Genomic DNA, 22,980 nt, shown 5'->3' on the forward strand with positions numbered 1-22,980 from the left:
GGGACCCCCGCTGCTGTCCCCCAGCTCGGCCAGGCCCGTGGCTCTCCTGCTCCCGGGGCCCTTCCTCCCTGCACACAAGGAGATGCTTGCTGGGGATCCTGGAGGGGAGAAGGGGACTTACTGTCTGCCTGGGCGCCAACCACCAAGGCCAGGAAGATGAGAGTGGGAAGCAGGGGGGCCATCCCCCGCCGAGGGGCGGCCTCCGGGGCCATGGCCGCGACCAGCAGCAGACCTAGGGCAGAAAGACACAAGCTGTGAGACGGGGCGCCCTCGCCTCGGCCCCCCAGAGGCTCCTGGGCAGGTCCAGGGAGCCTCGCTCAGGCCCCATCCGGAGGGCTGCCCGTGAGCTCTGGGCCCCAGGAGCCAGGGAGGAGGGCAGGGAGCCTCCTCAGAGAAGCTGGGGAGGGGCTGCCCCGTGTGAGGGGAGAATCGGCGTGGCCACCTGAGAGCTGTCCCCGGCTCGCTGTGGTGCACGCGGCGGCAGTGAGCTCTGCTCAGGAGAGGGGTTCTAGCAGGGGAAGGGTCCCTCTGCGATGGGGGGTTAGGCTTTCGGAGGCCCTGGGCCACGGGAGGGGGCTCGGAGCTCCTGGCCCGCAGCACCCCACGAGCGAGGGCGCCGGGCCCCTCCCGCAGCCCGGCTGTCCCTGGGTGAGCCCCCCTGCACAGGGTGTGCTCGACGCTGCTCGAGTCCGGGCTCGGTGCCAGACAGAGGCCAGCCCAGGCTCCCCGGGACTTGTTCCCAACAAGTTGGTGGCAGAGAGCCCCGGCCCAGACACCCACGTCCCACCCAGTTCCCATGACGGCACCCTCCACCCCAGTGAAACCCCCGGAGGCCACGTCTGCCGGGCTGAGGCAGCCAGCCCACGTCCCCGGGCCCGTCTGCCCCGTCCCCCTCTCCACACGGGCCCCCATCCGGTCCCACTGTCCTGCGCAGGCCAGTCAGACGGTGCCGACAGAACCTCTGTGCCTCAGTGCCCTCATCTGTAAAACGGGGCTGAGAACAGCAAGCACCTCCCTGGCGGGCCCTTGTGAAAATGAAGCTCTTAAAAGGGCCCCCCAGAGTCAGCCATTCTCGCTCCCCTCCCGGGCCCTGGTCAGAGGGAGGGAGTTCGGGCCAGCCCCCAGAGCCTCCCAGCGGGCTGCCTCTGCCTTGACTACCCACCCTCCCAAGGCCAGCTCTGGCCCCGGTTCTCCTCTGTCCGTAGGGAGATGTCTTTTGCCCCTCTTCCCCTCATCCCAAGGAAACGGGAACTTTCTGAGGGAAGGGATCCCCAGTGCCCAGACCGGGCCCAGGATATCAAGACTTCCAAGGATCCCCTGGACCCCAGGGGCAGGGAGGAGCAGCCCAGCCCAGGAGGATGGGAAATGTGGAAACACCCCATTACAAGGAAGCCATCCTGATCTCCCTGGGGTTGGGGTCTGGCCAGTCCCCTGCTTATCTCCCCTGTTGCCTGGAAGATTGGGTCTAAGTGCCTGAGGTCAGCACTGCAGGACCCTCCGGCCCGGGCCCAGCCACACCCGTCCACTGCCTGCACCCACGTCTTGGGAGAAGAGGGCGATGGGGTCAGTGGGGGAAGGACCGGGCCGCTGCCCCTGGGTCCCCCCAGCCAGAGGCCCCTGAAGGCCCGAGCCTCCTCCCTTTCTGCCCTAAGCCAGAGCCTCAAGCTGCTCCCTCTGCCCCGTCCCAGATGGAGAGCCAGCTGAGGGCAGGTTCAGCAAAGATCCCAGGTCCTCCCTTCCACCTGCACGCTGAATGCCCTCAGGGACTCCCTGCCACACTCCTAGCTGGGGCTCGCAGCGGATGAATGAGCTCCAGACGCCCCGGCCTGTGGCCAATCGGAGCCTTAATTACTTCCTGAGGATGCTGGGCCAGCGGCCCGGCTTCTGCTTGGCGGCTGAGATGCACTTCTCGGCTCCCACTGCTTGGCCTCTCCCCTCTCATTAGGTCAGGCTGCTGATGCTCCCAGCTCTCCTCCCCCTCCCCGGCTCCATCCCATCTCCTGGCACGGGAGGCTCCTGCTCCTCCGAGGGAACCTCAGGGCTGTCTCCTCCCAGCCAGCCCCCTCACTCCAGGGTGACAAATGGCACGCTTGGAGGCCGGGCCCGGGCGCCTCGAGAACATGATGACCCCAGAAACACAGGCACCAAGGCAGAGGTAAACCGAGTCAGCCACAGAGAGTCAGGACTCTCGGGTCAGATCCTGACAGGAACAGAGTCAGAGAGACAAGACAGAGCCACTGGTGCCCAAGTTGGAAGGGTCTAACTCAGACCCTGAAGGACTCTCCACCACAACAGAGCTGACCAGTGGCCGTCCAGCCTCTGCCGGGGCCCTTCTCCACCGAAAGGGGGCCCGCCCTCCCTCCCCTGCAGCCCCCTCCCCCTGGAACCAGTCTACAGCTCCTCTGCATCGGCCCCCACACTCATTCCCCTTCCATGGGACGACCTCCAGGAGACAGAAGCCTGCCTGTGTGTGCCCTCGGCCTTCTCCTCTCTGGCCCTCCTCTCCCGACCTCCCTGCCTCCTCTGGAGCATCTCCAGCCGAGTGACGTCCTCCCACCAAGGATGGTGGGCTCCCAAGCAGACCCACCTCATCCTGTTGCCCTGCCCTGCTGACTATCGCCAGCTGACTGGCAGGCCACAAAGACCCCAGAGTTTTTTTCAGTTTGAAGCCCTACCATGCTCCCTCCATCTTTTGTCTCCCGGGGCCAGCCCCGCTGGTGTGGACAATGGTAACCAGCTCTGTGCACTGAGGCTCAGGAGAAGCTGGAAGCGCTCAGGGAGCTCCACCCCTCGTGGTCTCAGCCTCTGGGCCTCCACGTCCCCCCCGTAGAGTGAGAGTTGGCTTTCAGGGCCTCCCTCCCAGCTCTAGATCCCGGGTCCTGAGGACCAGGAGGGAGGAGGGCCTGGAGGGCAGAGAGCAGCGCCCAAGGCTCAGCGTGAGCCGCCCGCCCCAGGAGCTACGGTCCCCCCCATCGCCCTGTCCCCGGAGGCTTCTCGAGTCCCAGGTCAGCAGCCAAGGAGCCCACAGTGAGCGGGGCCGCTGGTCCTGGGGACAGAGCTAGCGGGGAAGAACGGCGGCTGAGGGAAGAAAAGAGATGGAAGACAGGCCTGGGGGGTCGAGAGGAGGAACAGAAACGGGATGGGGAGAGGGAAAAGGAGAAGGGGAAGGCCTTCCTGAAGGATACAGGAAAGAAAATGTCCAGGCAAGGGAGTCAATAGCAGCATGAAACCTCCCTGGGACGGACCAGACAGGAGGCCAGTCTGGCTGGAGCTGGGAGCGTGTGAAGGGCAGCAGGCGAGGTCAGCCTGGAGGAGGAGGAGGGCCGCAGCAGGGGAGGGGGCCTCCAAGGCCTGGGCTGAGCCACAGGGGCAGGTCTGAACTGGAGGAAGGAAGGTCTGTGCGATGGGGGGATGGGGGGAAGTCATGGGATTGGGGGGGGGCCCTGAATCCTGGGCTGCTCGCCCCCCCACCCCCACCTCATGGAGCTGACAAATCACCCCTCAGGTCGCTGGAGGATAGAGGCTAGCCCGGGCACCCCTCCCCAGGCCAGGCCCGCCCTGCCACCTCTGGGTCCCCAAAGGCCGCTCTCTCGTCCTGGGACACAGAACTGTGGGAGCACAGAGACTTCCTGGGCACTTCAGAGAAGCCATTCTCAAAGGGCGGCCCCTAAGCCCCCTCACCACCTCCATTTCATACATGGGAAATTTAATTTCGAACCCGAGTGTGCTTTACATTCATTTCTGTTGAATTTAGTTTGATCAATTTTGACTCCAAAGAATCAGTCAATTGACAAGCATTTATTAAGTGCCTGCTGTGTGCCAGGAGCTGTACTAGGAGCCCCTGCCTTTAATGGGGGAGACCACATGGACTTAAATAAGCATCTCAAAGCAAGACTCCAAGGAGGTGGGAGGAGGGAGACAGGGAGGAGCTGCGAGCTAAGGAAACCCCATGTTGCCGGGATCCCCTCGAGGTAGGGAGGAAGAGCATTCTAGGCCCAGGAGGCACCCGGGCAGAGGCAAGAAGCAAGGCCAGCACGGAGGCACAGTGGGAGGTCAGGAGAAGTCAACCTCCCGAGGGAGGCCGTGGCCGCCTGGCCAATGCTTCAGAGGCCAAAGAAAGGGTCCAACTTAATCCTGGGGGCACTCGGTAGCCACTGGAGTGAATGTGGTCAGACTGGCAGTTGGGGAGCTAAGTGGAGGACAGACTGGAGAGAGGAGAGGCCAGAGGTGGGGAGACCGAGCGGGAGGCTGGAGCCAAAATCCAGGAAAGAAAGGGACAGAGGGAAGGGAAGGGGCCAGAGAGATGCTGCACAGGTAAAATCAAAGAGATCCAAAAATAGACTGGATGGGGCTAAGTGGGGAGTCAGGGACGAAGCTAAGGTCAGAGGAGCCCTGGGGACCAGTGAGACCCTCGATGGGAACGAGGAAGCTGGAAAGAGGGAAAGTCCTGGGGGGAAAGGGAGCCCGCAGAGACCATGCTGAGCTGAGGATGTCTGCCTGCACCCAAGCTGAGACGGACGGGGCAGCCGGGGGTGAGGGAGGGACTGGAGGGGAGGAGAGACGTTAGGGCTGGTGAAGAGACCCAGGAACCGTTCCCCATGGAGACACGCATCCCAGAGGAGCTGAGGAGATCCTTGCACAGAACAAAGGCTCCTATCCTTGCTGGCAGGTGCTCTGGCGAAACCTGGAGAGCCTTTCCCAGGATCGCGGTTTCAAATAATTGAAGGAAATGCTGAATTTCAGTCCGAGAGGAGGAAAAATGTGTCACATGTATTTTGAAAAAAATCAACAGTGTCAAAGGCTGCCAGGAAGTAAAAAGAAACGAGGATCGAGAAAAGGCCTTTAGAGCTGACAACTACAGAGATCACCGATACAAAAGACAATACGGATAATTCTGATTACTTGAAGCTTTCCCACAAACAAAATGAACACATCCAGGGAAGCCGTTGGATAGAGAAAAAATGTTGGTTTTTTTTTTTTTAAGCAAAAAACTCTTGTCAGAAACTAATATCCCAAATATACGGAACCCCAGATCATTCTTCAGTGGAGGGCGGGCAAAGGATAACCACGGATATTCTCTGAAGAAGAACCCCAAGCTCTTCACGAGCACACAAAAGAATGCTCCAAACCACTCATGATCCTGGAGACACAGACCCCGCAGTCTCGCCTCGAGCCCTGCCAGGGTCAGAACCAGAGGGCCGAGTCAGGCTGTGCACAGATAAGCGCGCTTGTGCATTGTGGGTGGAGCTGCACATCAGTCCAATTGGCCTGGAAAACAGTTTGGAATCCCACAAAGCAAGTTAGCGAAACGTCTGTTCCCTTCGAGTCAGAGATCCCAGGTCCGTGCTCGGACTCTGACGTGGTCCCTGACAAACACCGAGGCCCCACGAGCACTCGGCATGGTCTCTCCCGGGAGCCAGGAACCGGCAAAGAAACGTGCCCGAGGCTGGGAACGGGCCGAGGTCCGGGGAGGAAACGGTCTCACCGCGCAGTAGGAGTAACGGGCTGGGTGGACAAGAGAAGCTTGAGGAGAATCACTTGCACCCACACAGAGGGAAGCGAGCCGGGAAAACAAAGAGATCTGACAGCATGAAAGGGGAACCTCGCCCAGGAAGGGCAGAAACGGCTGCTGACTGACAATGACCAAGGCTCTCCAGGCAAGCCCTGGACGTGGGACAGAATGCGCCGCCTGCGCCCAGAACCCAGAAGACAGAATCTAGGGAACTCAAGTCACTGCCCCGTCTTTTTTCAGTTTTTCCCTCTCCCTTGGCTTTTCCCTTTTGCTCTGATGTTTCTCTCCCAACATGATTCATAAAGGGACGTGTATTAAAAATAAATTAAAAAAAGGGCCCAGAGGAGAGGGGCGGAGAAGCTGCCTGGGGGGGCGGCATGGGGAAGCTACTTAAATAGTTGGATTATGGCAAGGACTCATATGAAAGATGCTCCAAATCACTATTGATCAGAGAAATGCAAATTAAGCCAACTCTGAGACACCACTACACACCTGTCAGACTGGCTAGAATGACAGGGAAAGATAACAGTTGGAGGGGATGTGGGGAAATGGGGACACTGATGCATTGTTGGTGGAATTGTGAATACATCCAGCCATTCTGGAGAGTAGTTTGGAACTATGCTCAAAAAAGTTATCAAACTGTGCATACCCTTTGATCCAGCAGTGTTACTACTGGGCTTATATCCCAAAGAGATACTAAAGAAGGGAAAGGGACCTACATGTGCAAAAAATGTTTGTGGCAGCCCTCTTTGTAGTGGCCAGAAACTGGAAACTGAATGGATGTCCATCAATTGGAGAATGGCTGAATAAGTTGTGGTATATGAAAATTATGGAATATTACTGTTCTGTAAGAAATGACCCAACAGGATGATTTCAGAAAGGCCTGGAGAGACTGACAGGAACTGATGCTGAGTGAAATGAGCAGGACCAGGAGATCATTATATACTTCAACAGCGATACTGTATGAGGATGTATGCTGATGGAAGTGGATTTCTTCAACAAAGACAAGATCTAACTTAGTTTCAATTGATCAAGGATGGACAGAAGCAGCTACACCCAAAGAAAGAACTCTGGGAAATGAATGTAAACTGTTTGCATTTTGGTTCTTCTCCCGGGTTATTTTTACCTTCTGAATCCAATTCTTCCTGAGCAACAAGAGAACTGAGATAACAAGAGAACACAGATATTGTATCTAGGATATATGGTGACATATTTAACATGTATAGGACTGCTTGCCATGGGGGGGGGGGGGGAAAAATCGGGACAGAAGTGAGTGCAAGGGATAATGTAAAAAATTACCCTGGCATAGGTTCTGTCAATAAAAAGTTATTTAAAAAAGGAAAAAAAAAAAAAAAAAAAAGAAGGCGGCAAGGTCAGTCATTCGGGTGCGAGGGGGTGTCCCTAGTGGATGCCCTTCCCCCACAGATGCCCTTCCCCGGGAGCTTAGATACCAGCAGGAGCTAGCAGGGAGAGAGGGTCCAGGCCATCACACCGGGAGGGATGGAGGCGGCGATGGGGGAGAAGATGGCAGAGGGCAGCGGGTGTGGGGAGAAAGATGGGGTGGGGGAGGGGGTGGGACTGGGGAGAGGGGGCATGAGAAGGTCTGATTCAGTGCAGTTCCCCCTGCACCTGATACCTCCTTAGTGCCCTAGAGGGCAGAGCTTGGCGGGGGGCCCGTGACTCGCCCCGGCCGCACTCCTCAGGAGCCTAATACTCTAAGACCCACGTGGCACAGCCCCAGGACCAACAAGGGCAGAGCTGCAGTGCTGGGGCGCACCAGGACCCGAGAGGACCCCCCCCTCCCCGGGTCAGTCTCTCCCTCTTCAGCTCCTGCCTGGCCTTCCACAGAGGCCTCCCTGCCTCCCCAGCCCCCCCCGCACACAGTAGGACTTCTACAAATGCTCGCACACTGACGGGGCCTCCTCCAGGCTTTTGGAGAGCAGAGAGGGGACTCGGAAAAGGTGGGGGGGGGGGGGTTAAGGAAGGCCTGAGTGCCCCAAGAAAGAGCAAAGAGCTCACCAGCTAAGGACAGAAGGTAGGATGAAGGTGAGGACTTGAGACTTGAGACACCTGCCCTGGCGTGCCTGAGGAGCTGGGGGAGACGGGACCCCGAGGCCAGAGGGGAGGCAACTCTCCTGGGGTCACATGGCCAGCCAGGGCCCATCAGGCCATTCCCCCCTCTGGCAGAGGGGAGGGCAGACCCAGCCAGGGAACAGACTCGCCTGCCACCAAGGGCTTCAGAGCCAGGAGCTTTTGCCCCCCACCCCAGGCTGGCAGCAGAGGGTGGGAAGGGAGAGTGGGGTGGGTGTTGGCCCTGCCCTCAGCCTTTGCCAGGGCTCCACGTTGTGCCCACTGCTCTGCCGGGCTCCACGCCCCGGGCCGATGGCATACCCTGCAGCCACCCCCGTCAGGGCCCACAAGCTGCTCGCTTCCAGCCTCCCCTGGCCCCACGGGGCCTGGGCGGCGCAGTGGCGCCCGTGCCCCTTCATTACCAGAATCACGGTGCTGACGGACGTGCCCTTTCTCTCCCCTGGTATTTTAATGAAGTCCTTTCTCCGGCTGGAGCAGGAAGCTGGGGGTGGGGGGCACAGAGAAGACGTGAGGGGCTCACTGCTCGCTGGGGGGGAGGGAGGGAGGAACCAGCATGTTTTCTGCTCTCCACAAAGCCGTCGTGTCATTATCCAGGAACATGGAGCTGTCAGGCCCTGGACAGGCCTGGGGAAGCAGCTGTACTGGCAGCAAGTGGGGAAAGGGGGGATGCTGCTCCCTCTCCCCCGATAACTCCACCTTCCGTTCACTGCAGGGACTTGTCCTCGGCTCCCGAGGGCCCCAAACTGCAGCCACTGGAGCCCTGGGGTGGCCCCAGGGATGGTGGCTCAGAGCCACAAACTCCGGGGAGCCCCCGCCTAGAGAGGACTCCGTGCAGCCACTGGCCGCGGGGCCTCTGCTAATGCCCTCCTGGCAGGGAGGTCACCACCTGCCAAGGAGCCGGGCTGGACCCACGGGGCCCAGCCCCCACCTCGGCCGCGAACCACCCTGCGTGCCACACCCCAGTTGTACTGCGCATCTCAAAGAGCAGCCCTCCGGGCACGAGCAGAACAGCCCCCGTCCTGGCGACGGGGACGAGAGGGACCCAGCCAGCTATGAGAGGGGGGAGAAGCCCGGGGCAGAGGGCTGGGGCTCCCCGCATCCAGCACGCCCTTCTCTTCCTCCCAGACCCTCCCCCCTGGGCTATGGCAATGGCTGCTGGGGGGGGGGGGGACAGGGGGTCTGCCCGTCCCAATCTCTCCCCACGCCAGCCCACTCCTCACTCAGCCATCAGCATGACTTTCCTAAGCTTGGGTCTGAATGTGTCCCTGCCCTTCAGAGCCCCCCTGACCCGGCCCCTCCTCCATCCTGGCTGTTCCATCTCTTGGCCCAGGTCCGGCTGCGCCCTCTGCCTCCTCCGCTGACGAGGGGGGTTTCTGGTTCCCTCCCATCCCTGCCCGCGGCCCGTCTCCCACAGGAAGCCTTCCCTGCCCTTCCTTCCAGGGCCTTCTCTGCTAACTTCCCCCCCCCCCCCATGAGTCCCGCACACAGCTGGCCGTGCCCCTTTGTTCGCTTGTGCTCTCCCCGCCAGACCGTGAGCTCCCTGAGGGAAGGACCATCTTTTCCCTTGCTGGGTATCCCCAGAATGCAGCATGGCGCCTGGCAAGGGGCAGCCACAGAGCCTCTGAGAGAGAACTAGGACATGGGTCTAGGGGGGGGGGAGGCTGGCACCCAGCTGGGAGGGCCTTTAAATGCCCATTGCAGCTTTATCTGCAGCAAGAGGGAGCCAGCGAAGCTTCTTGAGCAGGGCAGGGAGGCTGGTGCTTTAGGACTCTCAGTCAGCTGATGGAAGGAAGACTGGAATGGGAAACAGGCAGCACTTGGAAACAGTCAAGGTGAGGAACAAAGGGCCTGGGCAAGGGCCGGGCAAGAGAGAAATCCCGGGCATGGAAGCGCCAGGAAGCGGCGACAGCCGAGAAGGCTTTGGACCCCGGGGATGGTAGGAGAATGGTGGGGTCCTCACAAGGGACCTGAAATCAGGAAACAGACGCCCTGGGGGCAGGATCCTGAAGCTGGCTTTGGACACACTAAGATGCAGATTTTATGAGACATCCAAAAGGCAGCTATGATTTGGGACTGGAGGTCAAGAAAGAGCTTAGGGCTGGACAGACAGATCTGAGCATCCTCTGCTTGGAGCTGACAGTTACACCCGCAGGGGCAGGGGCTGGGGAGGTCGCCGAGTGAGTGTCGAGGCGGCGGAGGGGAGGGGCCCAGCTCACCACTCTGACACCCAGGGAGCCTTCAGTCCCTCCTCCCAAAGTCCCAACACTGGGGCCCCTTCTGCCTCTCTTCCCTCGGGTCCTCCTGAGCAGGGCAATCCCTGCCCTGCGGCCACAGGCCCCGGCTACCTCTTGTGTCCCTGCTCAGGGGCTTCACCGCTCATGTCCCTGACTCTTCCTGGACCATGGGCCCCCTGCCCAGGCCACCCCACGGTCCTCGGCTTCCCCTGGGCCCTCCCCCCGTGACCTCTTCAAGCAGCAGCTGGATGGGGCCTGAATTCCTGCTCACTAAGGCCCAGCTGGGACATTGCACCCTCCGGCAGCAGCGCCTGCTGCCCAGGCCTGCTGCCCACCCCATTCACATGCGCTCCCCCACTCATTCCTTTATCCAAGGTGGACGCTTCATTTCTGATATCGGGGTGGCAGGACAAGGCTGGCAGAGCCCCCAGTACGAGCCCGGAGCAGCGAGGGCAAGGCAAGGCTGCCCAGCAGCGGGCAAAAGGAGAGGCAGAAGCAGGCGCTCCCTGACTTCTCCACCAGCTGGGGCTTCCTCTGAGAGCCTAGTCAAAGCCCATTCGTTCCCCATATGCCCCCAGAGAGGCAGAATCCATCTCCCTGGGCGGGACCCCGAGAATTCAAGCTTGCTCTCTGGGCCCCCAAAAACGGGCTAACGGGGTACGTGCCTGCGGAGCTCTGAGAGCCCGGGCCAATGGGGGCAAAAGATGACCTGAATCCGAAAATCATTGGGCAGCGTTCTGAGCTCTGACCACAAAGGGATGGCCAACGGCGGTGATCAAGGGCAACCGTGCCGGAGCCCCATCTCCTTTTAAGACTGAGGGTCCCTGAGTCAGGAGGGGAGGAAGGCTTGGTAAGACCCCTACAATTCCAGGAACGACATGGAGACGTGCAGGCGGCCCTGGGCCATCATTCTAAAGAGTGATGCCAGTCTGGGGAGAGCCCCGCAGCAGGGGACCCCGAGGACCCGGGCTGGCCAGAACTGGTCCCCATTTTTCTCAGCGACTTGGCGCCCCTGCGGGCAGGTGGGAGAAAGCTGGGGAGCGCGTACGCTGCGAGGCCGAGTGCTGCCCGGGCCCCAGGAGGCCAGATGTAAAGCCTGAGCTCCAGGCCAAGGAACCACTGTCCCAAGCCCCGGGAGGGCGGGGGGCCCGGCCAGGGAGAGACTCCCCGTGTGTATCCCAGGAAGGAGCAGGGAGGGCTCAGCCTCCGAGCAAATGAGGGGCTGTCGGGGGGAGGGAGCGGCTGTTCCCCGGCCCCTCCCGGGGCAGAACCAGGAGCAATGGGGGGCAGTCTCAGCTGCCAGCCAGGCCCCTTCAGACTGGGGCCACAGAGCGGGGCTTGGGCCGCCCTGGGAGGTGACGAGCTCCCGGCCTGGAGGCCGCCGAGCAGAAGAGGCTGGAAAGGGGCTTCCTGTGGAGCCTGGGACCTGCCAAAGGGCCTGGTGACCGCAAGGTCCGGGCTCCGAGGCCCTGGGGAGGGGGGAACCCAGGAGAGCAAGGAAAGGGGGGGCGGGGAGGCGCAGACGCTGTCAGGTGGAGCAGAGGGCCCCACTTGAGAGATGCTGGGGAGGGCAATTAGAAGGCACCCGCTCCTCACACAGGGCCTGGGCAGCCCGGGGCTGGGTTGGGGGGCAGAGGAAGGGGCCCCGGCCCGGCTGCCCTGAGCCAGGAAGGCCCATTTCAGAGCCAGCCTCAAACACCTACTCCTTGTGAGCAGTGGAGCCGACAGCCTCAGTTTCCTCAACTGAACAAGGGAAGCGGTGACAGCCCCGCCCCCGATGGCTGTGAGGCCCTAAGCCCCGTGAAGGGCCCGGCGCCCCAGGTGGGCTCGTCCTCTCCCCGTCGGGGAGCTGTTCCCCCCCGGGGGCTGGGCCGGATGGCTCTGAGCCCCCCCCCCCATTACGGGACGCCCTCTCCTGCTTTCTGTGTTAGAACGGAAGCGCTTTGAGAGAAGGCGTCTTTCTGCTCGCTTGTTTCCCTAGCTCAGCACAAAAGCCCGCACACAGCAAGCGCTTCACAAACGCGCTGCCTGACAGCAAGCTCTCTCTGCGCTCGCCCGCCGCCCGGACGCAGGCCCCCTCCCCCGGGCCGAGGCCCGGAGCCCGGCCGGCCGCACTCACCCGAGTCCCGAATCCGGCGCCTCTACTGCACCGATGCCTGAGGGGCCTGGGCTGGAGCCGGGGCTCCCTGGTTCATTCCTGCAGAGAGGAAAAGGCAGGGGAATTAGGCGAGGAAGGCGGGGGCCCCGTCCCGGGGGAGGAGCCGGGGGGCTCGGGGTCCCTGCGGCCCGTCCTCCGGCCATCCCAGGGCCGGCAGTGGGCACTTCCGCTCTCCCCCCCCCCCCCCCCCCCCCCCCCCCCCCCCCCGGGCACCAGGAGGGATCGGAGCAAGGGGTCCGAGCTCGCGGCCACCAGGGGCGTGGCTGCTGACCCCAGGCCCGCCCTCGGGATGGCCGGAGGCAGACCGGACAAACCGACCGCCCGGGGTCTCGGCGGCTCTCCCACTAGCACCAAACGCCCGCCACCGCCGTGCCCGCTCCAAGCGGGCACCTGCCTTCCCCTGCCGGCCGTCAGCACCCGAGCGCCCCCCAGACGCTCCATCACCATGGGTGCTCCATCTCAGCCCGGGCCGCGGCCTGCCATCTACCAACAAGACCTTGGGGGCGCGCTGTCCCCCCCCCCCCCCCCCCCCCCCCCCTGAGCGGGGACAGAGCTTTCCGCAGACAAGGACCCCCCTGCCCTCAGAAAGCCCAATTACTCTTCCCTGAGGGTCACTGCCCACACCCCAGCTGCCCCCTGTTGCTGACCCGGGGCCACCCGCCCACCTCTGGCACACCGAGGGCGCCCTCCTGCCTCGATTTCCCCCACAGTCCCCCCCAAGCCCCCAGGCCGCGCACCGGAAGGGCCTCGCTGGCGGGCAGCGGTCCCCTCGGGCAGCACGTGGGCCCCTCCCCCCTCCCTGCTCCACAAAACAAGCCCCTAACCCCGCCCCGAGGAAGGGTCCGGCGGCCCGAGGAGGCTGGCGCGGAGGCCCAGTCCCAGGAGGCTGAGGGGGCCCCGAGGAGGCTGGCGCGGAGGCCCAGTCCCAGGAGGCTGAGGGGGCCCTGAGGGGGCCCAAAGGCTCCCCCGGAGGTGAGGAGAGCCTCGGGTGGGGGTGGGGCCTCCCGACAGCTGGGAGAGGTCGGGGGTCAAGGCCAGTGCAGCCTCCTCCTGTCTCCCACAGAGGAGGGGGAGGAGGGAGGGGGGAGCACTCAGCCGGAGGGTGGCTCGGGAGGCTGGGCCGGAGGCTGCGCCCGCGGGACGTCCTGGGCCGGGGGACAGGTCGGGTCCGAGGCGCTGGCCAGGGGAAGGGCCCGGCAGTGCTGCTGCTCTGTAACTCGCAGCGTGGAGCGAGAGCCGCTGACGGGAGAGAGGCCCGGGCCGGCGGGTCCCCAGCAGCTTCTGCCGCTGCCCAGAGGGCCCGGGTCCGGGAGGAGGGCCCGGGTCCGGGAGGAGGGCCCGGGTCCGGGAGGAGGGCCCGGGTCCGGGAGGAGGGCCCGGGTCCGGGAGGAGGGCCCGGGTCCGGGAGGAGGGCCCGGCCAGGCTCGGAAGCGGGGAGGGGGGGGACAAGGCGCAAGGGCCCCCAGGCGGAAGAAGCCGGCGCGGGCAGAGGCCGTGACCCGCTCCCCCAGGGAAGCCCCCGCCCGGCCCCGGACTCCGCGCAGAGGCTGGAGGCCCGGGAGGCAGGAGGCCGGGAGCCCGGGGGAGCAGAGAGCGGGTTCCCAGAGGGAGCGGCCGACGGGCCCGAGGCAGGAGCAGCCCCGCGGCCGGAGAGGGCGTGAAAGGGGCGCCAGCGGCTTGGGCGGCCCCGGGGCTGGGGCTCCTCCTAACCCTGCCCTCGGGCTGGAAAAGGGCCCCGAAAAGTGCGGGCGGGGGGAGGGGGGCACGGCCGGCGGCTCATCTGAAGCAGAGCGGGGGGTCTCAGTGGGCACTGCGAGCCCCCTTCCCTCGCACGGGGGCGGCCGCCGAGACCCCCCCAGGGCAGCTCCGAGCCTGGAGCCGGCGCTGCCGGGCGGGGGAGGCCCGGATCCGGGACGTGTGAGCGAGGCTCTGGGTGGGGGACGGCGGGGCGCCTTCCCGCCGGTCCCGGGGAGCAGACCGGGGAGCCCCGGCGGGGGCCCGGGAGTGGGGGCTGCCCGGCGGCGCGCAGCCTGGCCCCCGCATCCCGGGCCCCCGGGGAGGCGCCCGCCCCCTCCGCAGGTGCCGAGCCCGGCCCTGCCCTCCCCGAGGGTCCCCGGCGCCCCCCGACGCCCCGAGGGGGGAGGGGGCGGGGAGCAGGGGCCCTCCCCCCCAGGTAGCCCGGGCCGGCGGGCGGGGGGGGGGCGGGGCCGGCCGGGCTGGAAAAGCCGGAGGGGCGGCATTCCTGCGCGGGCGCGGGGGAGGGGGAGCGGGCACGGACTCGGAGAGACGCCCCCCCCCCCGCCCCCCCGGGAGCGGGCGCCCCTGCCCCCACCCGCACGTGCCCCGGCCGGGAGGAAGGCCTCGGGGACTTTGCCTCCCGCGGGCCCCGCCCGGCCACGGCCACGGCCACAGGGCCGGCGCGGACACGCGGGGGGGGGGGGCCGGAGCCCGGGGCGAGCCCGCGAGGCGGGCGCGCAGGGGAGCGGGGGCGGGTGACCGGCGCGGACCCCCCTCCCCGCCGCGGCCCCCACGGGGACACGGACGCGGGAGCCACCACCCGCGGCGCCCCTGCCGCGAGCCCCCGCGCCCCCGCTCCGCATGGCCGCCCTGCCCGGGCTCCTCGCGCCCCGGGCCCCGCGCCCGTCCTCCCGCCGGTCCGGCCTCCGGAGCGCCAGCCCTGCCCAGCCCGCGAGCCGAGCTGCCGCCGCCGCCGCCGCCCTCCTCCTCGCCCGCGGCCCGGCGGCCGGCGCGCCCCCGAGGGGCGCCCGCCGCGCGCGCGCCCCTCGCCGGCGGAGGCCCGGGGAGCGGGGTCGGTACCCCCGCATGTGCGCGCTGGGCGCGGGCAGGAGGCTCCCGGCCTGCCGAGCCGGGCCCGGCCCGCGGGGGGAGGGGGCCGGGGTCGCCGCGGGAGCGAAGGGAGGGGTCGGGCCGGGAGCCCCCCCCCCCCCGGCGCGGAGCCGGACTGTCCGAGCGCCCCCCGGCGCGGAGCCCCCGGCCCCGAGGGGCGCTTTCCCGCGGGCCCTTCCTCCTCCGACCCGCCCCGCCCCGAAACCCCACCTGCAGACGCCGGGCCCGCGCTCCCGCGCCTGGAGGGGGCGGGGCCGCTCACCTGGGCCAGGTGTCCGCCCTCCCCCGCCGCGCCTCCGCGCCTCCTCTCCCCCGCGGTCCCGGCCCCCAGACAAAGAGAGCGGCGGCCGGGAGGGACGGAGGCGCGGCGGGGCCCGGAGAGCTCCCGAAAGAAGCCAACTCCCGCCCTTTGTCCCCCGGACTTCGGCCCCCCCCCGGCTGTTCGGGGAGCCCCCCGCGTGCCCGCGCGCACCTCGGGCAAATCCCTTGTTCCTCCCCTTTGCGCCTCAGACTGGGGCCCCCGGCCCCTCTTCGGGGCGCAGCGCGGGGACCCGTCCCCCGGTACCCCCGCAGAGGGGCGGGGCTTCCCCGGGTGATTCCTCCGGCTTTCCGAGGATCACAGATGCTTACCGGATTATTAAGGCCCCTGTGCCGGCGCGGGAGCCCTCCCCCCCCGGGCCGTGCCCTCCCAGAGGCAGAACTGCCTGGCCTGCAAAGGGCGGAAAGAACAGCCCCTCCCTGGGGGCTTCCTGGGGGGGAACAGGAGGCTGAGGAGAGGGGCGCGCGGGGGGCCCGGGGAGGGGAGTGGCCCGGGGCGGGGGCGGAGGCTGAGGAGAGGGGGCGGGGGCCCGGGGAGGGGAGGGGCCCCGGGGGGGGGAGGCCCGGGGGGGGAGGCTGAGGGGAGGGGAGATGAGAGGGGGGGAGGCAGCCCGTCGTGGAGCCGCGCCCTCCCCGGGGCCGGGATGGAGGCCGGGATGTCCCGGGAGACTCCCAGGAGAGCAGGCTCCTTCTCCAGTTCGGGCAGCACCTTCTCTGCCCTTCAGGGGCCTTAGCGACGCTTGGGGCACCCAAGGGTGCAGGGAGACAGGGGGCCCCGCCCCGGCCCCGCCCCCGGCCCCGCCCCGGCCCCCCGCCAGGCTCCTTGGTCCCTGCCCCCACGGGGCGGGCTGCCTTCAGGCGAGCCCTGGAGGACCAGGGGGCCGCCCTCACACCCCCAGCGGGGGAGGGGGGGACAGATTTTTGCCCCTCCCCCCGGCCCTCCCCTGTCCCGCCCCCGGCCCCCGCCAGGCTCCTTGGTCCCCTCGCCCTCACGGGCGGCCGCTGCCTTCAGGCGAGCTCCCGGAGGACCAGGGGGGCCGCCCTCACACTCCCAGCGGGGGGAGGGGGCACAGCAGACTTCCCCGCTCCCGGGCCTGCTGCTCCCCCGTGGGCGGAGCGCGCCTCCTTGTCCCCTTCGCCTCCCGGCCCACAAGGGGGCCCGGGTCTGGGCCCGGCTGTTCCAGCCTTGCCTTCCTCAGCGGGCCGGGAGCTGCTGGCACACAGCAGGCGCCTAATAAATGTTTGTGGCCGCCGGCTCCCGCCTAAGGCCAGGAACAGTTTCCTGGGGGGGAGAGGCGGGGCCGGGGGCGGGCCGAGCCCCCCGCCCTGGGGGTCTCTCCGCAGGGGGAGCGGGACTGGGGGCGGGGGCTCTGGCTGGCAGTCTGCGCTTTCTTCCGGACAAGGAGCCCCCGAGGGTTCAGGGACCGGGATGGGCCAGAACTGGGGCCAGGTGGGGGGCCGCCGGGAAAGGGGCGAGCCCGGAGGGGCGAGGGGGGCGGGATCCCCGTGGGGCTTATTTCCGGTCAGGCTGAATCCCAGATTCACAGGTGGAGCGTGGGCGCCCTCTCGTGTCCGGGAGCAGGGACTGGAGCCGGAGGAAGCCCCTCGGAGGCGCCGGCGGCCTGGCCCCTGGGGCAGGGGGGTCGGGGAGGCGGGGCCGGGGGGGCGGAGCTGGGGGGGGCTGCTGGGGGGCGGAGCTGGGGGGGCCGCGGGGGCGGGGGCTGCGGGGGGGGGGAGCTGGGGGGGGCTGCGGGGGGGGCCGGAGCTGGGGGGGGCCCATCAGTGGGGGAACGGCTGAATAAGCTGTGGGCTGTGCAGGGGATGGAGCACTATTGTGGGGGAGGCCTGAGGGACTGCCAGAGCGGGTGGATGGGAACTCCTGTTGGCCCAATTTTCCTTTCTCTACCTCCTTCCCGGACTCTGCCTCCCTTCTGGGACCCCAAAACCCCTTCCACACAGGGGGCTGCCTGGGTGGCTCCCACAGCGACTTGCCCCCGGGAAATGTTCTAATGGCTCCTCCTTTAGAGCCCTCTGGGCCAAGGCTGTGCTCCTGGGAGCCTGTGAGAAGCCCCAGCTGAGAAGGCTCCCAGGGAGGTGGCCAATTAGCTTTTATCTCTGTTGCATTTATTTATTTTATTTTGCAAAATAATAACCACTTATATTATTATGAAATAGATAAGTATTTATATTGTTTGCGAGTCGGGGTTGGGTGACTCGGGAGCCACTTGCTCAGTCACACAGCTCGGAAGTGTTAAGTTGGAACCCGGGCCCTCCGGACTGCAGGGCCGGGGCTCTGTCCCCTGTGCCGTCTAGTTGCCCCTGAATGAGCTTGTAGTTTCTGCTCGGCCTCTCCCCGCGTGGTCCCCAGAGCCAGGACGGGGCGGTCTCACGGGGTCCCTGGAGCCCATCTTTGTTGTCCTGGAGCCGGAGGATGGAACGAGGGTGCAAGGGCTGGGTATGGGCAGCTCGGATGTCCAGGTTTGGGGAACTCTGGGATCTGAAAAACTGCAGGAAGTAGTTCTGGGGTCCCTGGGCAAGGCCGCAGAGCAGAAGCCACAAGAGGAGGAAGGAACCCGCTGGGAAGACAAGCTGGGCCCGGCGCTCCTAGGGACGGCTGAGAGAACAGAAGCAGCCGGTCAGCGGCAACTTCAAAGAGCCGGTTTCCAGGCGAAGCCTGAAGGCTGACCCCTCACCTCCCAGCCTTGGCCCTGTAAGAGGTGGGATGCCCAGGACTCATCCTGCATCCGCCCAGAGCTGTGCAGTAGGAGCTCTGGAGAGCAAAGTTCCAAGGAAATAAGGGAAGTGATCTGGACCCAGCAGGGAACTCTTAGTCACCTTAGGTCAGGGGTCCTCAAACTTTTTAAATTCGCTGTCCCTCAGACTGTTGGAGGGCCGGACTAGAGTAAAAACAAAACTTTGTTTTTTTAATAAATATTAATTTAAATAAAGAATTTTTAAATTCTCTTAATTAATTAATTATTTTTTAAATTTATTTAATTTAATTTTAAATAAAGAAACTTCATAGCCCTGGGTGAGGGGGATAAACGCCCTCAGCTGCCGCATCTGGCCCACGGGCTGTAGTTTGAGCACCCCTGCCTCAGGTCTTCGGGAAGAAAAGGCCAGCACAGAAACCAGGGGAGCTACAGAAGGCGGGTGGCCCTCTCTGTGAGAGCCGCGTCCGGAGGGTCAAAGGCTGAGGGGCTGAGGCTGCGGCAACGGCGAGAGGGACTCAGGCCGGGGGGGGGGTTGAAGTTGGGAACAAAAGGGCCGAGCGGCCATTTCGTTTGTTTTGGCCGATGAAGAAAAAAAAAACTAATGGGGTTAAGGCTAACATAAGGAGGGAGAAAAGCCGTCACCTGGCTGGCCCAGCCAGGCCCCTCCGGCCCCATCCCCAGTGTGAGTCAGGCGCTGGCGGGCCCAGGGGAGCGGGCAGAAAAAGGGCAAAGGTCCGCCGAAAGCAAGGGACTTGGGAACTTGGGACGTCGGGACATTCAGGGAAACCTTGGGGCGTCAGAGGGTGGAGAAAGAAGGGGGAACCACCCATCTCGTTGCCTTTTGGAGGGGTTCATTAGACGGGTGGACGAGAATGCTGCGGATGTGGATTAGATGTAGATGTGGATTTACTTAGATCTTAATAATAATAAAAAGCAGTATTGTGGATAATAATAATAATTTTAAGAGCATGTGAATAGCATTTTAGGGTTTGCAAAACCCTTTACCAATGTTATCTCTCACCGCCACAACAGTGGTAGGCACGGTTATTGACCCCATTTTACAGATGAGGAAACTGAGGCACGGGGAGGCGGCCCAGACTGGAGGAACAATCTGGCCCGGGGTTCTCCCGATGGCAGGCTGGTGTTCTGTGCCCTCTGGCGCCACCTGGCTGCTCCTGGAAAGTCTCAGCAGCCTGGAGAAGATGGAGAGAGGGAGCAGGAGACAATTCTGGCTGGGGATCCCAGGCCCGTGGCAGGCCCAGGCCGGGCCGCTCACGGAGGAGCCTCTTCCCCGCTCGGTGCTTTCAGGAGCCTCGGCTTGGCCCGGGGCTGGACGCGTGACCGACCGCGGCGCAGCGTCCTCCCGGGCGGGCGGGTCAGGAGGGCGAGGAAACGGGAGCGGCTCCCCAAGGCCTTCGGTCACTGGGAGGCGCCGGGGAAAGTCCGGGGCCAGTTCCCAAGGTCCCCTCCCCCAAACCAGGGCGGGAGAGAACGGGGGAGGGCGGCTGGGCGGCGTGCCCTGAAGGTGAGAGGGCTCTCGTGGGCACGCCTGGGCCTGGGCCCGGGGAAGGGGACGGGTCCGGCCCCGCGCCCGTCAGACCACACCCCAAGGGGGCCGTCAGGTGGGGAGCACCGCCGGCCGGTGACTCGGAGCAGTCTGTGGGAGGCCCGCTTTGCCCCCCATCCCCAAGGCCTGGGGAGGGACCAGTGGGAGAGGGCTGACGCTCACAGTATAGTCCAGAGGAGTCTTAGGGCAGAGCCTGGCTCGCAGGGGAAGGGAAGCAGTGAGTGGCCTTGGAGGAAGCCGCCCAGGGCTCTGTCCCAACCCCAGCTTCTGCTGGAGAGGAAGGCCGCGTCTGGTTCTCACCCTGAGGCAGTTGGGGTCAAGTGACCTGCCGGGGGTCACACAGCCAGGAAGTGGCAAGTGTCTGGGGTCAGATTTGAATCAGGTCCTCCTGACCTCAGGGCCGGTGCTCCACCCACTGTGCTCTCCAGCTGCCCCAAGGCTCATGTCTCACTCCAGTGCTCTCCCAGACTCATCTCCTCCATCCCTGAAGGTGCCGAGGGTTTACACACGCACAAGGGACCCCTTTCCATCCCGCCTTCTCTCACCCTCACTCCCCTTTCCCCCTGCCTACAAGCGGATCTCGTTTCTCCCTCCTCCCCAACCAATGCCCACCGGCGACCCCCCCCCCCCCCCTGCCCCGCTCCTCCCCCCTCTGGTGGCCAAGTGCCATCGGTAGCTTCCCTTCCTTGGGCAAGTTGGTTTCCAACCTTGCCATTAGCCGCAGCTGCTCTCGCTGGAGGCTGGTGATCTCAGTGGCTGTCACTAGCGGCTTCTCCGCCCCCTTTGCTGAGCCCTCGGCCGCCTGTGGCTCTGTGGACCCCATCTCCCACCTCTGGGTCTCCAAGCCAGGCTCCCCGCCACCCCGCCACCACACCCCCGGACCCTCAACCCCCTTTCAAACTTCTCCCCTCCTCTTCCCTCTTGGTATCCATTGGCCCCCAATTTCATGATCCCCCCCCATCTCACACATTCCAATCTCCCTCCCGACTCATTCGAATCTATGGATCCGTCATCTAAACATCCTGAAAACCCTAAACTCCCTCTGTTAAAACCTTCCTCTGCCAAACTTCCCTTTGCTGCCAAGGGCGCATCCTCCTCCCAATCCCCCCTGCCCCTTCCATCTTTCTTTCCCTTTTTTCCCCATCTTTCCCACATCCCTACAGACTCCTTCTCCCCTCAACTCCTTCCCTCTGTTTCTTCAAAACCCGAATGGTCATCCCTTCCCTTCCAGGTCAGTCAACCCCTGGCATTTAACCCTCCCCTCACCTCCCCTCCCACCCACACCCCCCTCCCTTTCTACCGGGGTTTCCCCCTAAACTCCTCATCCCCCCAACCTCCTCCAATCCCAGCTCCACAGGAAAGGCTCCTCCAACTAACCCCCCTCCTCAACCTCTTTTCCACTTGTCCAAAACCTAACCCCCCCCTTTGTCCCTCCCAAAACATCTCCCATCCCTCCCCTGCCCCCCCCCCCGGGACAGGACACCCAAATCCCAACTGTCCCCCTAACCAAACAAACGAAATCCCTCTCAGAAACATCCTTTCGTCCCTCCCTCCTCAGAGGAATTCCCAAACCATCCCCTTGGCAGGGCAACCCCCTGGGTAAAAAATCTCATCCTCAAACTTCCTCCCCTAACCCTCTCCAAGGGGCACTCTGGGCTGGGATCCCCACCCCCCCATGTCTGCAGGCAAGGGGAAAGGGGGCCTCCCCCAGGCAAAGGGAAGGTGGGCAGAACCACCCCCCAAAATATTCACCCTTCCCACCACAGGCAGGTCTAAAACAAGGTCCGGGGCTTACCACAAGGGGAAGGGAACCATCTGGAAAAAAGCCCCTAGGTAAAATGGATCTTTGGGGCCAACCACTTAAAAAACCCATAAACCCGCTTCTCTTCACAATTTTATTTTCCAAAAGCTTTCAAACAGAACATGACAGAACATGAACAAGCGGGAGGGGGCGGGTAGGAAAACATGCTTCCGGGATCCTGGTCCTCAGGAAAACCCTCTCCCAAAACCCTCTCCCCCACCCGGGAAACCTCCACTTTGGGGCCATCCAAAGGCCCCCTCTGCCCAAGGGCCCGGCTCCCAAACCCTGGGCATTGGGGACACAGAAATTTCCCACAGGAGGGCGGGGCGACCCCAGGCCTGCCCCTGCTCCTATCCCCCAAGTGCTTTTCTCCCATTGGCAACAAACTCAGGAAAACTCTGTGGAGGCCAGAAGGGCCAGGGGCCTGCTGGGAGGACAGACAGGCCCGGCCGGGCCTGAGACCCCATCTGGGGGGAGTGAGAGCCTGGCTGGGGCCCACGAGGACAGCAGCAGGGGCACCCCTTATTCTCAGGGCTCTGCTCCGTCTTTCCTTTCCTTCTCTTCTCCCTCCCACGGGGCCTGGCCAAGAGTCAGAGAGGACCCTCAGTGGCCGACCCGGTCCCCTCCTGCCCCTCTGGCCTTGGCCAGGGCTCACTAGGTCCAGCCCCCACCAAAGCAGCAGAGGGTTCAGCCAGCGCAGGAGCCCAGGGGTCTGGGAGCCTTGGGTTGCCAGGTGCAGGGGCCCCCGGAGGGCAGTCAGCTCTGGGGAGGACTCCCCTCCCGGTAGTTGGCAGTCTGGGGAGCACAGCCCCTTTCTCAGAGGAGGCGAGTCCACAGTGTGAAGCAGGCGGTGTTGATGACAGACTCCAGGTGGTGGTAGGTGGAGACCAGCTGGGCCGGGGGGCTCTCGCTGTTCTGGGGCTGAACGGGGAACGGCTCTCGGAAAACCACGGTGAGCGACTGGGGAGATCAGAGTGCGGGTGAGAAAGGGATGCCTGGGAGCTCCCCCCCCCACTCTGAGGCCCACTCACCCACTTTCCCAACCACTCACCGTCTTTCCTGAGTGAGAATCCAGGAACACCAACACAAAGCAGTCGGTAAACTTCTGGTTTAGCACCACCTGGGCGGCGGGAGGGCAAAGGTCACACTGGGCACCCCTCCCACCCCAGCCCACTAGGGAGAGCGTGGCCAGGAGCCGGCCCTGCTGTTCCCTCTGACCTTTCCTCGGACCCCCAGCTCCCCGGCCCTTCTCCTCTGGCCTCAGGACCCCCGTGCTCTCCCACTTCCCCCATCTCCATTCCCTCCCCCTTGACTGCTAGTGCTCCCCAGGGCTCCTCCCCCGGCCCTCAGGGACCGCAGTGTGGCCAGCCCCAGACTGGCTCCCTGGCCGGTGTCCTGGGGGTGGCTACAACCCTCCTTGGCGGGACCCTGGGCACCTCCTGCCCTCCTTCAAATACACAACAAGACCCATGGGCACACTGCTCGCTCTGATGCCCGTGTCCCATCAGCTGTTACGCTGGTGACTCGGCCCCTGAGCTTGTGTTCCACTAGGAGCTCTAAATCTTTTCCTTCCGCCCCATCTTCCTCATCTGAATGTGGCAAGTTTGGGTCCCCACTGAGACCAGGGGGACCGGATCCGATCGCTTCTCTCTGAAAGCAGCGCAGCGGCCCGGGGTGCCTTTGGGGTGACACCGGCTTCGGGTCTCCCCTCTTAGCTGGGGTCTCCCTCTTCCCTTCC

General features: G+C 64.5%; 3 protein-coding genes across 3 annotated transcripts in view; 1 reads left to right on the top strand and 2 right to left on the bottom strand.

The window, feature by feature from the left end:
* PTPRF (protein tyrosine phosphatase receptor type F) overlaps nt 1-12,063 on the bottom strand; it is a 75,428-nt gene extending 63,365 nt beyond the window's left edge. Inside the window, exons 1-2 of the mRNA XM_031968561.1 lie at nt 11,957-12,063; nt 122-232 (exon numbers count right to left, since the gene is read on the bottom strand). Of these exons, the coding sequence (XP_031824421.1) occupies nt 122-212 (91 nt within the window). The 5' untranslated portion in view covers nt 213-232; nt 11,957-12,063. The remainder of the gene's footprint in view (nt 1-121; nt 233-11,956) is intronic.
* Nucleotides 12,064-13,086: 1,023 nt separating this feature from the next.
* LOC116423573 (basic proline-rich protein-like) lies at nt 13,087-14,595 on the bottom strand. Its single transcript, XM_031968562.1, has one exon. The coding sequence runs from the start codon at nt 14,593-14,595 to the stop codon at nt 13,087-13,089; it is 1,509 nt and encodes a 502-aa protein (XP_031824422.1).
* On the top strand, nt 14,594-15,613 carry LOC116423574 (basic proline-rich protein-like). The gene has a single exon (XM_031968563.1). It carries the CDS (start codon nt 14,594-14,596, stop codon nt 15,611-15,613), a length of 1,020 nt encoding a protein of 339 aa, XP_031824423.1.
* Nucleotides 15,614-22,980: the final 7,367 nt, after the last annotated feature.

The sequence above is a fragment of the Sarcophilus harrisii genome, chromosome 4, assembly GCF_902635505.1.
Source record: "Sarcophilus harrisii chromosome 4, mSarHar1.11, whole genome shotgun sequence".
Classification (NCBI taxonomy): Eukaryota; Metazoa; Chordata; class Mammalia; order Dasyuromorphia; family Dasyuridae; genus Sarcophilus; species Sarcophilus harrisii.